The sequence below is a fragment of the Physella acuta genome, unplaced genomic scaffold (assembly GCF_028476545.2).
Source record: "Physella acuta isolate Inbredline_101_S28 unplaced genomic scaffold, ASM2847654v3 ptg000005l, whole genome shotgun sequence".
Taxonomy (NCBI): domain Eukaryota; kingdom Metazoa; phylum Mollusca; class Gastropoda; family Physidae; genus Physella; species Physella acuta.
Window position 1 is genome coordinate 12,714 of NW_026731525.1, and position 12,636 is coordinate 25,349.

A 12,636-nucleotide genomic window follows, 5' to 3' on the forward strand; every position below is an offset into this window, starting at 1 on the left:
TCTAGACAACAACCTAGCTTTTGCTTAAGAAAAAGTTTGGCATTGAATTTATATACACATGGTCAGACCTTCAGGGTAGCTAGTTTTATTTACTTTCCTAAACAAATGCATATTTAATTTATGAAACTGAGGCTTTTGTTTACTTCCAATCAAAGGCGGCCTTCACATCTTGGGCTCCAGGTGAACCAAACAATGCCAATCAAAATGAGAACTGTGCCTCTCTATCAGCGTCTAGAGGCTACAAGTGGAACGACGCTCCATGTGATACCCTCTACAGATTCATCTGTCAGCATGTGCCTTGTAAGAAGTTAAAGATTTTCACAAACCTTTCCTATACTCAGTTTATTTGAGCATCAGTCTGATTTTGTCAAACATACATATATATGCATATGTTTAATAATATATGTATAATTTCTTTTGTATTATAGTAACAAATGGAGTAACACCAGTAGTTCGTACGAGTAAGTAAAACTTTATAAGTGGTGCATTGTTTTTTAAAACACAATATGATAAGTTGTGCATTGTTTTCAAAATGAAAAATGTATTATAAGTTCTGCATTATTGTTTCTAAAAGATATAATTGTATGTTATGTTGTGCATATTTGTTATTTTAAAAGACACATGCTCTTGTTCAATTTTATTTTTATTCAAAGAAACAATTTTTTTTTACTCCTCTGCTGATATCATAATAATTTAATACTCACTCTTTTTATCTTTATTTACTTGTTTATAAGTAATACATACATTGCTGTTGAAAAAAGTATTATTATACATTAATTTTCTTTACTGCCAGCTCCACCTAGTGTGAACTGTGGTGCAGGGTGGGAGGAGGACCCAAACTCAGACAACTGCTACCAGATAAACATTAACATGATGAGCTGGACAGATGCGCAGACAACCTGTCAGACCGCTGGTGGTCAACTGGCCTCTATCAACAGTGTAGAGGAGCAGTTCTTTCTTTCAGGTAACTAATACAGTTGGTCAAAGGTAACTAATTAAGTTGGTCAAAGATAACTAATTAAGTTGGTCAATGATTACTAATTAAGTTGGTCAAAGGTAACTAATTAAGTTGGTCAAAGGTAACTAATTAAGGTGGTCAATTTTCTTCAATCAACAATGTGGAGGGCAGGTCTTCCTGTCAATATTACTATTGTGTTTTATACTACTAGCTGTTCATTTTCTTTTTAGATTTTTGATTCTTTTTGTCATCTATATCAGGGGTCTCCAAACTACGGCCTGCGGGCCAAATGCGGCCCGCGAGGTCTTTTCATCTGGTCCGCGGAGATCATTTTGTCCCCAAAAAAAATAGATTGTTGGAGGTGGTTGAGGAACATTGCCCCGAAAATTCAAAACAATTGTCCGCCATGTTGCAGAAATTGGTGAAAACAGTGTGACTCAAAAGCAAAAAATGCAAGCAAGTTTCGCCATTTTTCAATTGCAATGGATGAGTCGCTGGACAGCTGTTCCACCTCTCAACTGCTTTTGTTTATTAGAGGTGTGGAAGACGAAAGAACTTAACACAAGAGCTCTCTTACCTACAAAACATGTATTTCACTTTTACCGGAAAAGATATACTCAATTAAAAAAAACATTTGCTGATTGTAACTTGGACTGGACTAACCTCAATTGCCTGACAATTCATGTAAGAAATTACATGAGTGGCATAAAGAAAGGCTTGGTTGGACAAGCAAATGAGAAAAACGTTCTACAACCTATGTTCCTGCACTGTATTATATACAAGCAAGCTTTGTGTGCTAAATATATGGACATTAGCAGTGTACTGAATCATGTGGTGAAGATGGTGAATTTAATAAGGTCACATCGGCTCAACAATAGATAGTTCAGAGACTTTTAATTTGTATATATTTCTATATAAATTATAATTTATTGGATGGGGTGGGGGGGTTCCGCCAACCTAAAGAGATGCCTGGAAGAAACTGGCCCCCGAACTAATATTTGATAGTTAATGCGGCCATCGGGCTGAAAAGTTTGGAGACCTCTGGTCTATATGCTAGTTTTGTGTAATAATAAAGTATACAATTAGTTCTTGTTTATTTGAAAGAAATATGTTGAAATTTTTCACCTAGACGAAAAATGGTTAAAATGACAATATTTGCTCAAGTGATTGACACAAACTATTTAGCCGAGTTTTTTTTTTTCATAAACTTTTGGACACATGTATTTTAAAATTTTAAAAAATATATAAAGAAACCACCCACATGAATACTCTAAAAAATTTGCTTTTTAGGTTTGGTTAGAATTGAACTAGAATTTAAAGTAATTTTATGTAATCCTAACCTAAATTCATCCACAAAATTCTTTTTATAACAGCGCGTTCAATGTCATACGCGGGTAACATGTTCTGGATTGGTGCCAATGACAGGGCTACTGAGAAAGGTTGGCAGTGGATCAACAACTCACCATTTGGTTTCTTAAACTGGGATTCAGGTGAGGTCTTTCTATTGTATCTTAAACAACTTTCGGTTGAAGCTATACTCAATTTTTTGAGTATTTTAAACTGGGATGCAGCTGTTATACTGGTTTAAATTTTCCAGCAGACTTCATGTTTCTTTAATGTAGTATTCTGGATGTTTTATGAAACAAGATTAGCACAGTTGAACAAAAAAAAAACAGCGGAGATGACAGCTGCTATAGTAAGAGGAAAATGTATGATGTAGCTGCAGTTAGTGTCAAATTTATGACTTAGCATTCTCTTGGACCATACCGGCAAAAGTTGAGAAGGATCATGATGTACCACAATAAATGCCCCAAAGATTCTACTTCTCTTAGTGCATCCAATATGGAGAGATATTATTATCACATTATAAATTAATATGAGGGTTTATGCTTGTGCAATTTGTTGTAGGCCAGCCTAATAATGCTCAAGAGTCTGATTGTGCAGTAATGATAAAATCATCAGGACGGTGGGATGACCTCCCTTGTAATAACCGTTATGGATTTATTTGCAAAAAGAAAGGTGAACATTTCATTTATTTATTTAAACCAAATTATTATTAATTAACTGATTTGGGAAGAAAAATTGTTCACATTAATGTAGGAGCAATATTAAATGTAAACTTTTTTCAGGGAGAGTTACTTTATCTACACCAAGACCAGCCTCATCACCAGCAGGAATCCCAGGTAAGCCCACCTGCTCATTGGTTCATGATGTTCTACTTTGTATGCTTGTGAATGATCTACAAAATGTTCTTCTGATGTTCTACTAAGTGTTCTTCTGATGTTCTACTTAGTGTTCTTCTGATGCTCTACTCATGTACTTTTAATTTTCTGCTGTGTTCTTATTGTACTTCCAGCGTACTTTGTAGTGCGCCAATATTCTATGCAGTGTTCAGCTGTGTCTTCTAATGTGAGCCTCTACTAGTATTTATATTACAATCTCTTATGGGAGCTTTTAGATGGTACTTAAATTTAATTTCTTCAATCAAAACTTCCTCACCACCCCCTATTTGGTATGTGTGCTATATATGTACTAAATAATCTAATTAGACCATGTAAAAATGTCTTTTCATAAATGTAGATTTCTTTTCAGCTGTTAATGAATTTTATATAAAATATCTAATCATAAATGTAGATTTGTTTTCAGTTGATTATTAATTTAATGTAAAAATATCTAATCATAAATGTGGATTTTTGTTTCAGCTGATAATTAATTTAATGTAAAATTATCTAATCATAAACATGGATTTTTGTTTCAGCTGATAATTAATTTAATGTAAAAATATCTAATCATAAATGTGGATTTTTGTTTCAGCTGACAAAATGTGGGGGTGTCCAGGGGGCTGGACAAGCTATGGTGTTTCCTGTTACGCCATGTTTTCGTATCCGGATGGGGTCACGTTTTCTGATGCCAGCACATTCTGCTCTCAAAAACAGGCTACGCTTGCTTCAATTGCGAATGATGCTGAAAATAGGTACATCTTCAGCCAGATCACTAGAGGTGAGCTAATTTTAAAGTATTTTTAATGCAAATTACCAATGATTGTCGTTAAGAATTAGAAAGGGGTAGCCTCCCTTTGGTTTGTTTAGTTGTTTTTATTGTGCTATGATATTGTATTTAGGTAGAAACTTAAAATATAGACCAACTGTAATTTATTTAATGGAAATAAGCTAACAACCAATATAAATAATTTTTTTAAGTTCAGGGGAGGGAATATTTAAAGAAAATATATTAAACTGTATCAATTACCTAGTTAGATAGTGAACTTGATAGTAGTTGCTTTATTATTTATGTTTAGTATTTTGACTTCTGGTAATTACTCATAAACACATATTTGGACTACTAAATTTTTGAGGATTAAAAAAATAGAAATTACAGTTAATTTAAAAAAAAAACATTTGTGTAAACTTACACCTCATAAATCATTATATCAGCAATGTATTGTAACCTTCTGTTAACCCTCTCTCCCCCTCCCAACCTACATTTCCTGCAGGTTATAATGATGGAGTCTGGATAGGTCTCAATGATCAAAAAAGGGAGAACAGCTTTGAATGGACAGACAACTCTCTGGTTACTTATACTAATTGGAACCCAGGAGAGCCCAACAATGTGAATCAAGAAGACTGTGTCACTATGCTAGCAAATGCTGTAAGCTTTCTCATCAGGTTTTATTTTGTGTACATCTACAGTAGGCCTATATACAGCCATGTGTAGTTATACATTTTGCTGCCCGAAATAAGATATATTTTTTTACAGATTTTATTTATATTAGAGAGCAGTCTTGATTTAACCGAATTTAATATAAAGGGCTTTTTGTATAGACTATAATGTTTAGATTAGCCTCACCAACACCATTTTAAATGTTAACTTTGTGTTTGATTTTAAACAAATTTGATGATTAGGACTGTTGGGCCAAATCACAAACTGTTAACACATAAAAATTTGACCAGGTTTTGTCAGATCCACATGCTTTTAAAATTTTGTTTTTACATCTTGTCAAAAAGAAAATCTGGCAGTCATTTTGTATAGCAGTCTCTTGATCAAGGGTAAACAATTACAGTAACACAGGGTTTAGCTCAACACTTTTCCAGTGGTTCTAAAATATTTCTAATCTAACTAGGAAAAATAACATGCTGCTAGTGACAGGTCTGATCAGAAGCTTATGACTAAGACTACAGTTAGGCTTAGCATTAGCTTCAGGTTAAACTTGTTTTCACTAATAATATATTCACAAGCTACAATGACCAATATAGATTTTAGCAGCTCCAGTGAAGATCATGGCTTGTATGATGACTATAGAGAATTTTTCATTGTAGAATCTGAGGGCGAAAGGCGAGGTGAATCATTGTCGTGAGGAATGGCGGGCTCAAATCCTGACTGGCTGTAGATTGCTCTGTCTTTACAGGGACTTAATTATGTACCTATGCCTACTTTCAGCATTGTAATAATACTCTGTTTACATTGTAGAATGGTAAGTGGAATGACGCTACTTGTGATTCCAAATACAAGTTGATTGCATGTAAGCAAGGAAAAAAAGTCGTACCCAAAAACGGATCGCCTGAACAGCAAGGATGTCCTGCAGTGAGTGTTTTTCATTAAACTTTATTTTAAAGATGTCACTTTGTAAATAGTTGATATGCTAAATGTTTTTAGGTTTGAATAAAATAGGGCAATGTATCATGCATAATAAAAAGTTCACAAGTAACAAAACTGTACTCTATTTATCTAATTTTAAAATGATAAAAAAAATGTCACACTATAACACTATAAAAAAAATGGTAAATTCGTTGAATGTTGTAAAGTAAAGTCTTGATTCAAGATGGTCATATTTCAAAAGTAATTTAAAAAAATAACTTAAATTTATTCCAATCCTAATTTTTTAAATTTTAGAACTCAATAGGTTATGGAGCCTCATGTTATAGCTACAATGATGCAGCAGTAAACTACAACCAAGCCAAAGCAGCTTGTGTAAGCAAGAGTGGAACTTTAGCCACTGTGGATAATGTGTAAGTCTGTGTCTGTAATAAGTAAGATATACTAAATCAGTCTGTAATAAGTAAGATAATGTATACTAAATCTGTCTGTAATAAGTTAGATAGATCAGAGGCGTAGCGAGGGGGGGGGACGACATATGTCCCCGGGCGCCGACCTTAGGGGGGGGGGCACCAAATTGAAAGTTTGAGGGGGGGTGCAAATGAAAAGTTCGAGGGGGGGGGGTGCAAATTGAAAGTTTGAGGGGGGGTGCAAATGAAAAATTCGAGGGGGGGGGGGTGCAAATCGAAAGTTTGTCCCCGGGCGCCGGGAAGGGTCGATACGCCTCTGAGATAGACTAAATCAGTCTGTAATAAATAAGATATACTAAATGTTTTTGTAAAAAGTAAGATACACTACAAATCTGTAACTTGTATCTTACACTAAAAATCAGTCTGTGTAATAAGTAAGATAGACTACTGAAAGAAATCTGTGTAAGATGCACAAAATGAGTAAACACGTGTTAGTAAGATACTCCATATAATCATAAGTAAGTCTGTGTAAGAATTACTATATATGTAGTTCTCTGTAATATACACTATATAAGTATATTTTGTGTAAGCAAGATACACTAGACAAATAAGTCTGTGTAAGTAAAATAAATTAGCTAGCTGTTGTGTAAGAAGTTCAAATTTTTATGCCAGTTATTTGGTGCTGGTAAATCAGATGATAATGAGATGCATATGGCAAATGAGGCTTGTTTTAAACAGAGAGACTGTGTGGCTAATTGCTTGCTAAAAAAAGTATTACAAAAAGCACATTTGGAGAAAGCTTGAGTGTGTGATAAAACAGTACACTAAGTTGGTTATAAAATAATTTTAAAATTTATTTGTGTGATGTTAAAGTCAGATCCAGTCATTTTTGGCAGCTGAATTGTTTGGAAAAACCATTGAGGCCTATTGGATTGGTTTGTCTGCAACAAGCAACGTTTACAGATGGGTTTCAAATGTTCCATTCTCTTTTACATCATGGAGCAACACTCACACAGGTCTTTGATTTTATTGCTGCGTTCTTTTTCTTTTTATTATTATAGTGCTTTAGGATATAACATTTTTAATATTAAAGTTGTGTTCATTTTTCATTTTGGTTATGCAGTTTGTCTCAGTTTTAAAAGAGCAGAGCTGTTCTAATATTACACATTTTTAATGCTTTTTAAAAATTAACAATAAAATAGCTTAGACATTTACATTAAACATAGAAACCTCTAAAAATACATCTATATCTAATAACTAAATAATATTTTTTTTAATTAAAAAATATACCTATATAAAAAATTTTAAATTTAAAAGAAAGTTAATTTGTTACATGTTTTAGTAAAACGGGTTAATTAAACCTTTTTATTAGATCATCCTTCATCTTCATCACTTTAAATTAAATACTGTTATTCTGTATAATAGTAGCCACTGTCACTGTTATACCCTTATAGGTAATGCCAATGAAGCCAACACATGTGTGGGTATGCAAACAGCAAGGCCTACAGGATTGTGGGTAAATTACAACTGTGGCAAAACACTGCCTTACATTTGTGAAACAAGACGCACTGGTTTTACCACACCCAGGACCACACCATCCACAACCCCCACCTTGCCCTGTCCGGCTGGGTGGACAGCCAGGGGAAGTTTGTGTTACATGGTGAGTTTTGATTGACCCTTGAATCATGGTGCTAAATGGTGATTGAGGCAGTTTGGTTGGAAGATTATAGAAAATATAATAATAGAGAATAATAATAGAATAATAGAGAAAAAATATAACCGCTACATTTAAAGATTTTCTTGCTTTGACTAGCCTTTCATCATGCCCACCAATGCTACTCTCCCATGGGCCAGTGCCAAAGATTACTGTGCAAGCAGAGCTAGTGGTGGCACCTTGATCTCTATTCCAAATTCTGCTTTTGAAACTTGGGTCAGAACAACTTTATTGAAGTAAGTAACACAATTGTTTTCATTAGGCGTTTGCTACTTGTTTTAATTAGTCGTTTGTTACTAAGGTAATCAGTCTAAATTTAATTTGAGTCTAGATTTTTATCTACTTCAAAAATTACTTCTTATAACAATTTTCTCTTGCTGAATGCTGTTTACTACTTTATTATATTTTGTTGTCAGAAACACTGCCGGAACTTACTGGATAGGTTTAAATGATAGGGATACTGAGGCTGGTAAGGTTTTTATTCAATAGCCACATGCAATTATGATCTAACAAATATTCATTTCATTATACATAATTATATGAATATTTATAGGGCCTTCATACTTTAATATATTATAATAATCTTTTTAAACATTATAATAGCTTCCTCTGAGTGTAGTCTTGAGATACCCTTTGATGATTTTTAAAAATAAAGTGTTGTGTAATTAAAATGGACATATTTCTAAAAACTTGATTGTGTGCTTTTTGTCTGACTTTACACAAGATTTTTTTTTTTTAATGATTTTAGTACTTTTTAACTAAGCAAAATTTGAAAACAGCCAAAATCAGTTTAGCTTTTTCTTGTTGAAAATGTAAAAATCACTGCATAACTAGACCATGTTGTCTTCAAAAGTGTAATTTTTGGTAAAACGAAAAGATTTAATAAAAAGTGAGGTTTACAGAAATGAAATCCACAGATATAGCTGGTCAAAAATTGTCTGACTGAATTATAAAGTTCAGGTTAACATCTCAGATTCATGTAAATTAATTTTTTATGACCACTGTGAAGGCAAGTGTTTTATCCATGTCAGCAATAATCATTGGGTCAACTCATCAATACATTGCACATTTCAGTAGCAATGTAACATGTTACTTTAAAAAAAAAACAATTAAAATTTTTATTTTTTTTAATATCTATAATTTGTAATGTAGTAAGTGTTAGATTTTATTATGGTAATGAATTAACATTTTTGTTTAAGGCTACAAATGGACAGATGGGTCAGGGGTCACATATACCAACTGGGCACCAAACCAACCAGACAACATGTTAAATTCGTAAGTCCAAATATTATTGAAATGTGTTATCTGTTTTCAAAAAGAAAATTGAAGCCCATATTTTTGTGTTAAATAATTAAAACAATTTTTAAAATTTTTTTCGATTATTATTACAATAACAATTCTCATATTTTTATTTTAGTCTTCATAATATTCATAAAAGTTCATATTTTTTGAATACCCAAAGAGTTTGAATTTCTACTAATTTTTCTGTGTGTTCAGTTATAGTGATGATAAAGTAGTTAGTTTTACTTATCAGGTGTTTACCATTCTTAAACATTTTTTATACTAATTTTATTCAGAGAAGATTGTGTTCAGTGGGCTTTACCTGCCAATAAGTGGAATGACAACTACTGCTATGTTGCCAACAGTTTCATTTGCCAAGCACCCAGAGGTTTTTGTTTGTTTTTAAAAGCTTAAAGAAAATATTTTTGAAAATTCTGATATATGGTCAATCACTATCACCTCATCTTCATATGAAGTCATCATTGCCTTTTAAAAGTAAAACTAGGAAAAATATATATGTAATTATAAAAAGTTAGTAAACATTAAGTGCTATTGGTCCGCATTTTAATTAGCTAATATTAATTATTGTGATGTGAACTAATGGTTATTGTAAACTTCCCCTTTCAAACCTAACAATCCAAAGAACATCTTTGCATATGAAGGGAATGTGAGTCCGGTACCCACCAGAGGTGGGCTGACTCAGGGACGTTTTACAGTCATAAGTCAGGACTGAGATCTGAACTTGAGACCTTCAGAGTAGCAGTTGAGTGCTCTACCACTTGACAATACTGTCACTTAGTTATAGTTATTATTGTACTGTAAACTATTCATTGTTCAGAATGTTTTCCCCTGAAAAACTGAATTATACCATTTTAGGAGCTGTGGTTCCCACAACTAGACCAACTATAACACCTGGACATAGCTGTGAGTAAAAATTGCCATAAAATGTTTGCTTTCGATAGGCTTTCATAATAAATGCTAGTCACTGCATAATAAGTGCTGTACATGTCACTCATGTTGTATTATGGTAACATTAACTAAAGTCAGTGAATTAATTGTTATGGGACAACATTTTGTCAATGTCTGAACCAACTAAAAAGCTGAGTTTTAATTATCCCTGACAAATTATTTTGTTCAAAGATATTTTTCCATAAGATATTATTACCTGTAGTATTTATAATTAAATTAATTTGCCTTTGAGAAATTTTGTCTTTGAATTGTTTATTCTTAAGACATATCATGGAACACTAACCATCAACTAATCTTTGTAATTGAACCTGCATTCTTTCTTTAAAAGGGGGAAGGCTCCGGTAAAAAAAAATTCCCCAAAGTTAAGTGTTTTGAACGGACACAAATTTTGAAAATTCATAAAAATTTAGTATGAAGATATGCACTTAAAATTTTTAGCTGAGTGCCCCAAAATATGGAAGAAAATTACGAATTGATTGTTTATTGGGCTTAAAATGTAATATTTTATGAATGGTGGAAAACCTACGAAGGGGTTAATTTTTCAAGATGGCCGCCGCTCTCATAGATTTTTCCACCAATTTTTTTTAGTAGAAATGCATATGCGGATGTATCTTAATCAAGCTGTAAAGAAATAACTGTTTTCTAACGAGAATTAAAAAAGTTTTTTTTTTACCGGAGATTTCTCCCTTAAAATTTCCTTCAACATGTCAGCTGCACAATGTGGCAACTCCTCATGGACACTGTACAACAACTTCTGCTACTTTGTGAGCGCACCAGGGGGCGACTCTTCTCTGGCCAGTTGGTTTGATGCTCGTCTGACATGTAAGAATATGGGAGCTGAGCTTGCAAGCATAGCTAGTGATGATGAGAATGGATACATCACCACAATGGTTTGTACTGGTTATGGTTGTTGTTTAGAGTAAACATGCTGGTTCAAATTATCAAATGTGTTATTAGTTTCTTAATGTGGACCTAAAAGGGAAAGTGTCTATTCTAATATATTTTTACAACATTAATTTCCTTTTGGGACTTGGCAACTTATAAGGTACTTGGAAGTTACCTTCTCCTTATAGCCATTACATAGGCCATATTTCTCAGCCAACATATTGCCAACTTGCCTGGTAATAATGTTGTTGTTTTGTTATTATGATCAGGTTAGCCAAAATCCAGTGGATTCCTTCTGGATTGGATTAAATGACCTTGACCTGTTTACCTATGGGTTAGTCAAAGTTATAATTTTATGTCATAAAAATAAATACTTAATTTTAATATTTATTTTTATTCTTAATAATATTTAGGTATGACATATTTAAAATATTCTAAAATTAAAAAAAAAAAGTATAAATCAAATGTGTCTTTTAGATGGACAGATCTTAGTCCAGTGTCTTATATCCACTGGGGACTTAATCAGCCTGATGATGCATATGGTGCAGAAAGATGTGTTGAAATAGGCTCAACAGGTTAACCTACACTTCTTAGTTCTGACCCTTTTCCAATAAATTTTCTGATTAATTTTTGTTAAGAATTAACATTAGATTCCTTTTCTGTTAATTTAGTTTCAATTATTGCTTTTTCAATACTCATTACTTACAACTATGTTCTGATAATATTTTTCCATTCGCTCTACTTACTCTGTGACATTGCTTCAATGTAATGTAACATACACCCAAACTGTTTTATCAATAATTTCCTATACACTCTTTTTACCAGGCTATTGGAATGATAATTTCTGTCAAGAGAAAAGAGGATTTGTGTGTAAAAAGAGATTGAATGGTTACACCCCACCAACGTTGGCGACTCCCAGTTTGAAAGGTGGATGCCCAAGTGGATTTCACTCTCTGCCTTCTTGTGAGTGCTTTAAATATTTTCATTTCTCTCATTAAATTATAAACCAAAGTAATTTTTATGTATTTTTAAATATTAAGGTAAGCTGACACCATTTTCTAAATTTAAGGAACCTGTTTTGTTATAGAGTAATATCTTTATTTACATTTTTCTAGATACTTTTTTATATTTTAAACTCATAGTTTTGAAATATCAATAGTTGTTTTCTTTTATGTTTGCTATTTATTTTTGGAATATATTGTTTTTGTTTTTGCACAATCATCAAGTACCTTTTCATCAAGGCAATTGCTGAGGAAATAAAAATCATATTGTCATAGTTCAAAACTTGTCGATAGAATTTTTTTTCTTGAAACAAAATATTTAAAATATATATTGCCTCTAAATATCTACTATTTATTTTCTTTTGAAAACTGTTGGCCTATGGTAACTTGTTAAAACAATGAATGTATTTTCCTTTTCATTAATTTTTTTAAAAAAAGTTTTAAACATTTAAAATCATAATCTCTTATTTGTTTCTTTCACTTATGTATTAAAGATAGAAATCTTAAATATTTTAAATTTAAAATGGAAAATTCCAAGTTTTTAAAATAATTCACACATATTTCATTATGGGATCTTTGTTTAATAGTATAGTGCAACAAGGAAAACCTTAATTAAACTGAGTTTAGAGTGATTTCCCTTAGCAAGGTCTAGTAATTCCAGTTTTTGGTTTTCAGTGAGAAAGTGTTTTGCTGTTGGTGGAACAACACCAGCCACACGTAAAACTTTTGAGGAGTCTTTCAAAGCATGCGAGCTTATGGTTCACAAGTCTACTCTGGCGTCGATACACAGCAACCTGGAAGAAAGTGAGTCAACAAACCACCTCA

General features: G+C 32.6%; 1 protein-coding gene across 1 annotated transcript in view; it reads left to right on the forward strand.

The window, feature by feature from the left end:
* Window positions 1-12,636, forward strand: part of LOC131936175 (macrophage mannose receptor 1) — a 30,566-nt gene that overhangs the window by 9,556 nt on the left and 8,374 nt on the right. Inside the window, exons 8-29 of the mRNA XM_059293124.1 lie at window positions 156-300; window positions 429-461; window positions 794-964; window positions 2,332-2,448; window positions 2,867-2,977; window positions 3,088-3,141; window positions 3,773-3,958; window positions 4,452-4,606; window positions 5,426-5,539; window positions 5,849-5,964; window positions 6,835-6,977; window positions 7,416-7,621; window positions 7,775-7,911; window positions 8,092-8,144; window positions 8,875-8,950; window positions 9,253-9,344; window positions 9,833-9,880; window positions 10,637-10,815; window positions 11,080-11,144; window positions 11,288-11,385; window positions 11,636-11,773; window positions 12,487-12,615. Of these exons, the coding sequence (XP_059149107.1) occupies window positions 156-300; window positions 429-461; window positions 794-964; window positions 2,332-2,448; window positions 2,867-2,977; window positions 3,088-3,141; window positions 3,773-3,958; window positions 4,452-4,606; window positions 5,426-5,539; window positions 5,849-5,964; window positions 6,835-6,977; window positions 7,416-7,621; window positions 7,775-7,911; window positions 8,092-8,144; window positions 8,875-8,950; window positions 9,253-9,344; window positions 9,833-9,880; window positions 10,637-10,815; window positions 11,080-11,144; window positions 11,288-11,385; window positions 11,636-11,773; window positions 12,487-12,615 (2,566 nt within the window). The remainder of the gene's footprint in view (window positions 1-155; window positions 301-428; window positions 462-793; window positions 965-2,331; window positions 2,449-2,866; window positions 2,978-3,087; window positions 3,142-3,772; window positions 3,959-4,451; window positions 4,607-5,425; window positions 5,540-5,848; window positions 5,965-6,834; window positions 6,978-7,415; window positions 7,622-7,774; window positions 7,912-8,091; window positions 8,145-8,874; window positions 8,951-9,252; window positions 9,345-9,832; window positions 9,881-10,636; window positions 10,816-11,079; window positions 11,145-11,287; window positions 11,386-11,635; window positions 11,774-12,486; window positions 12,616-12,636) is intronic.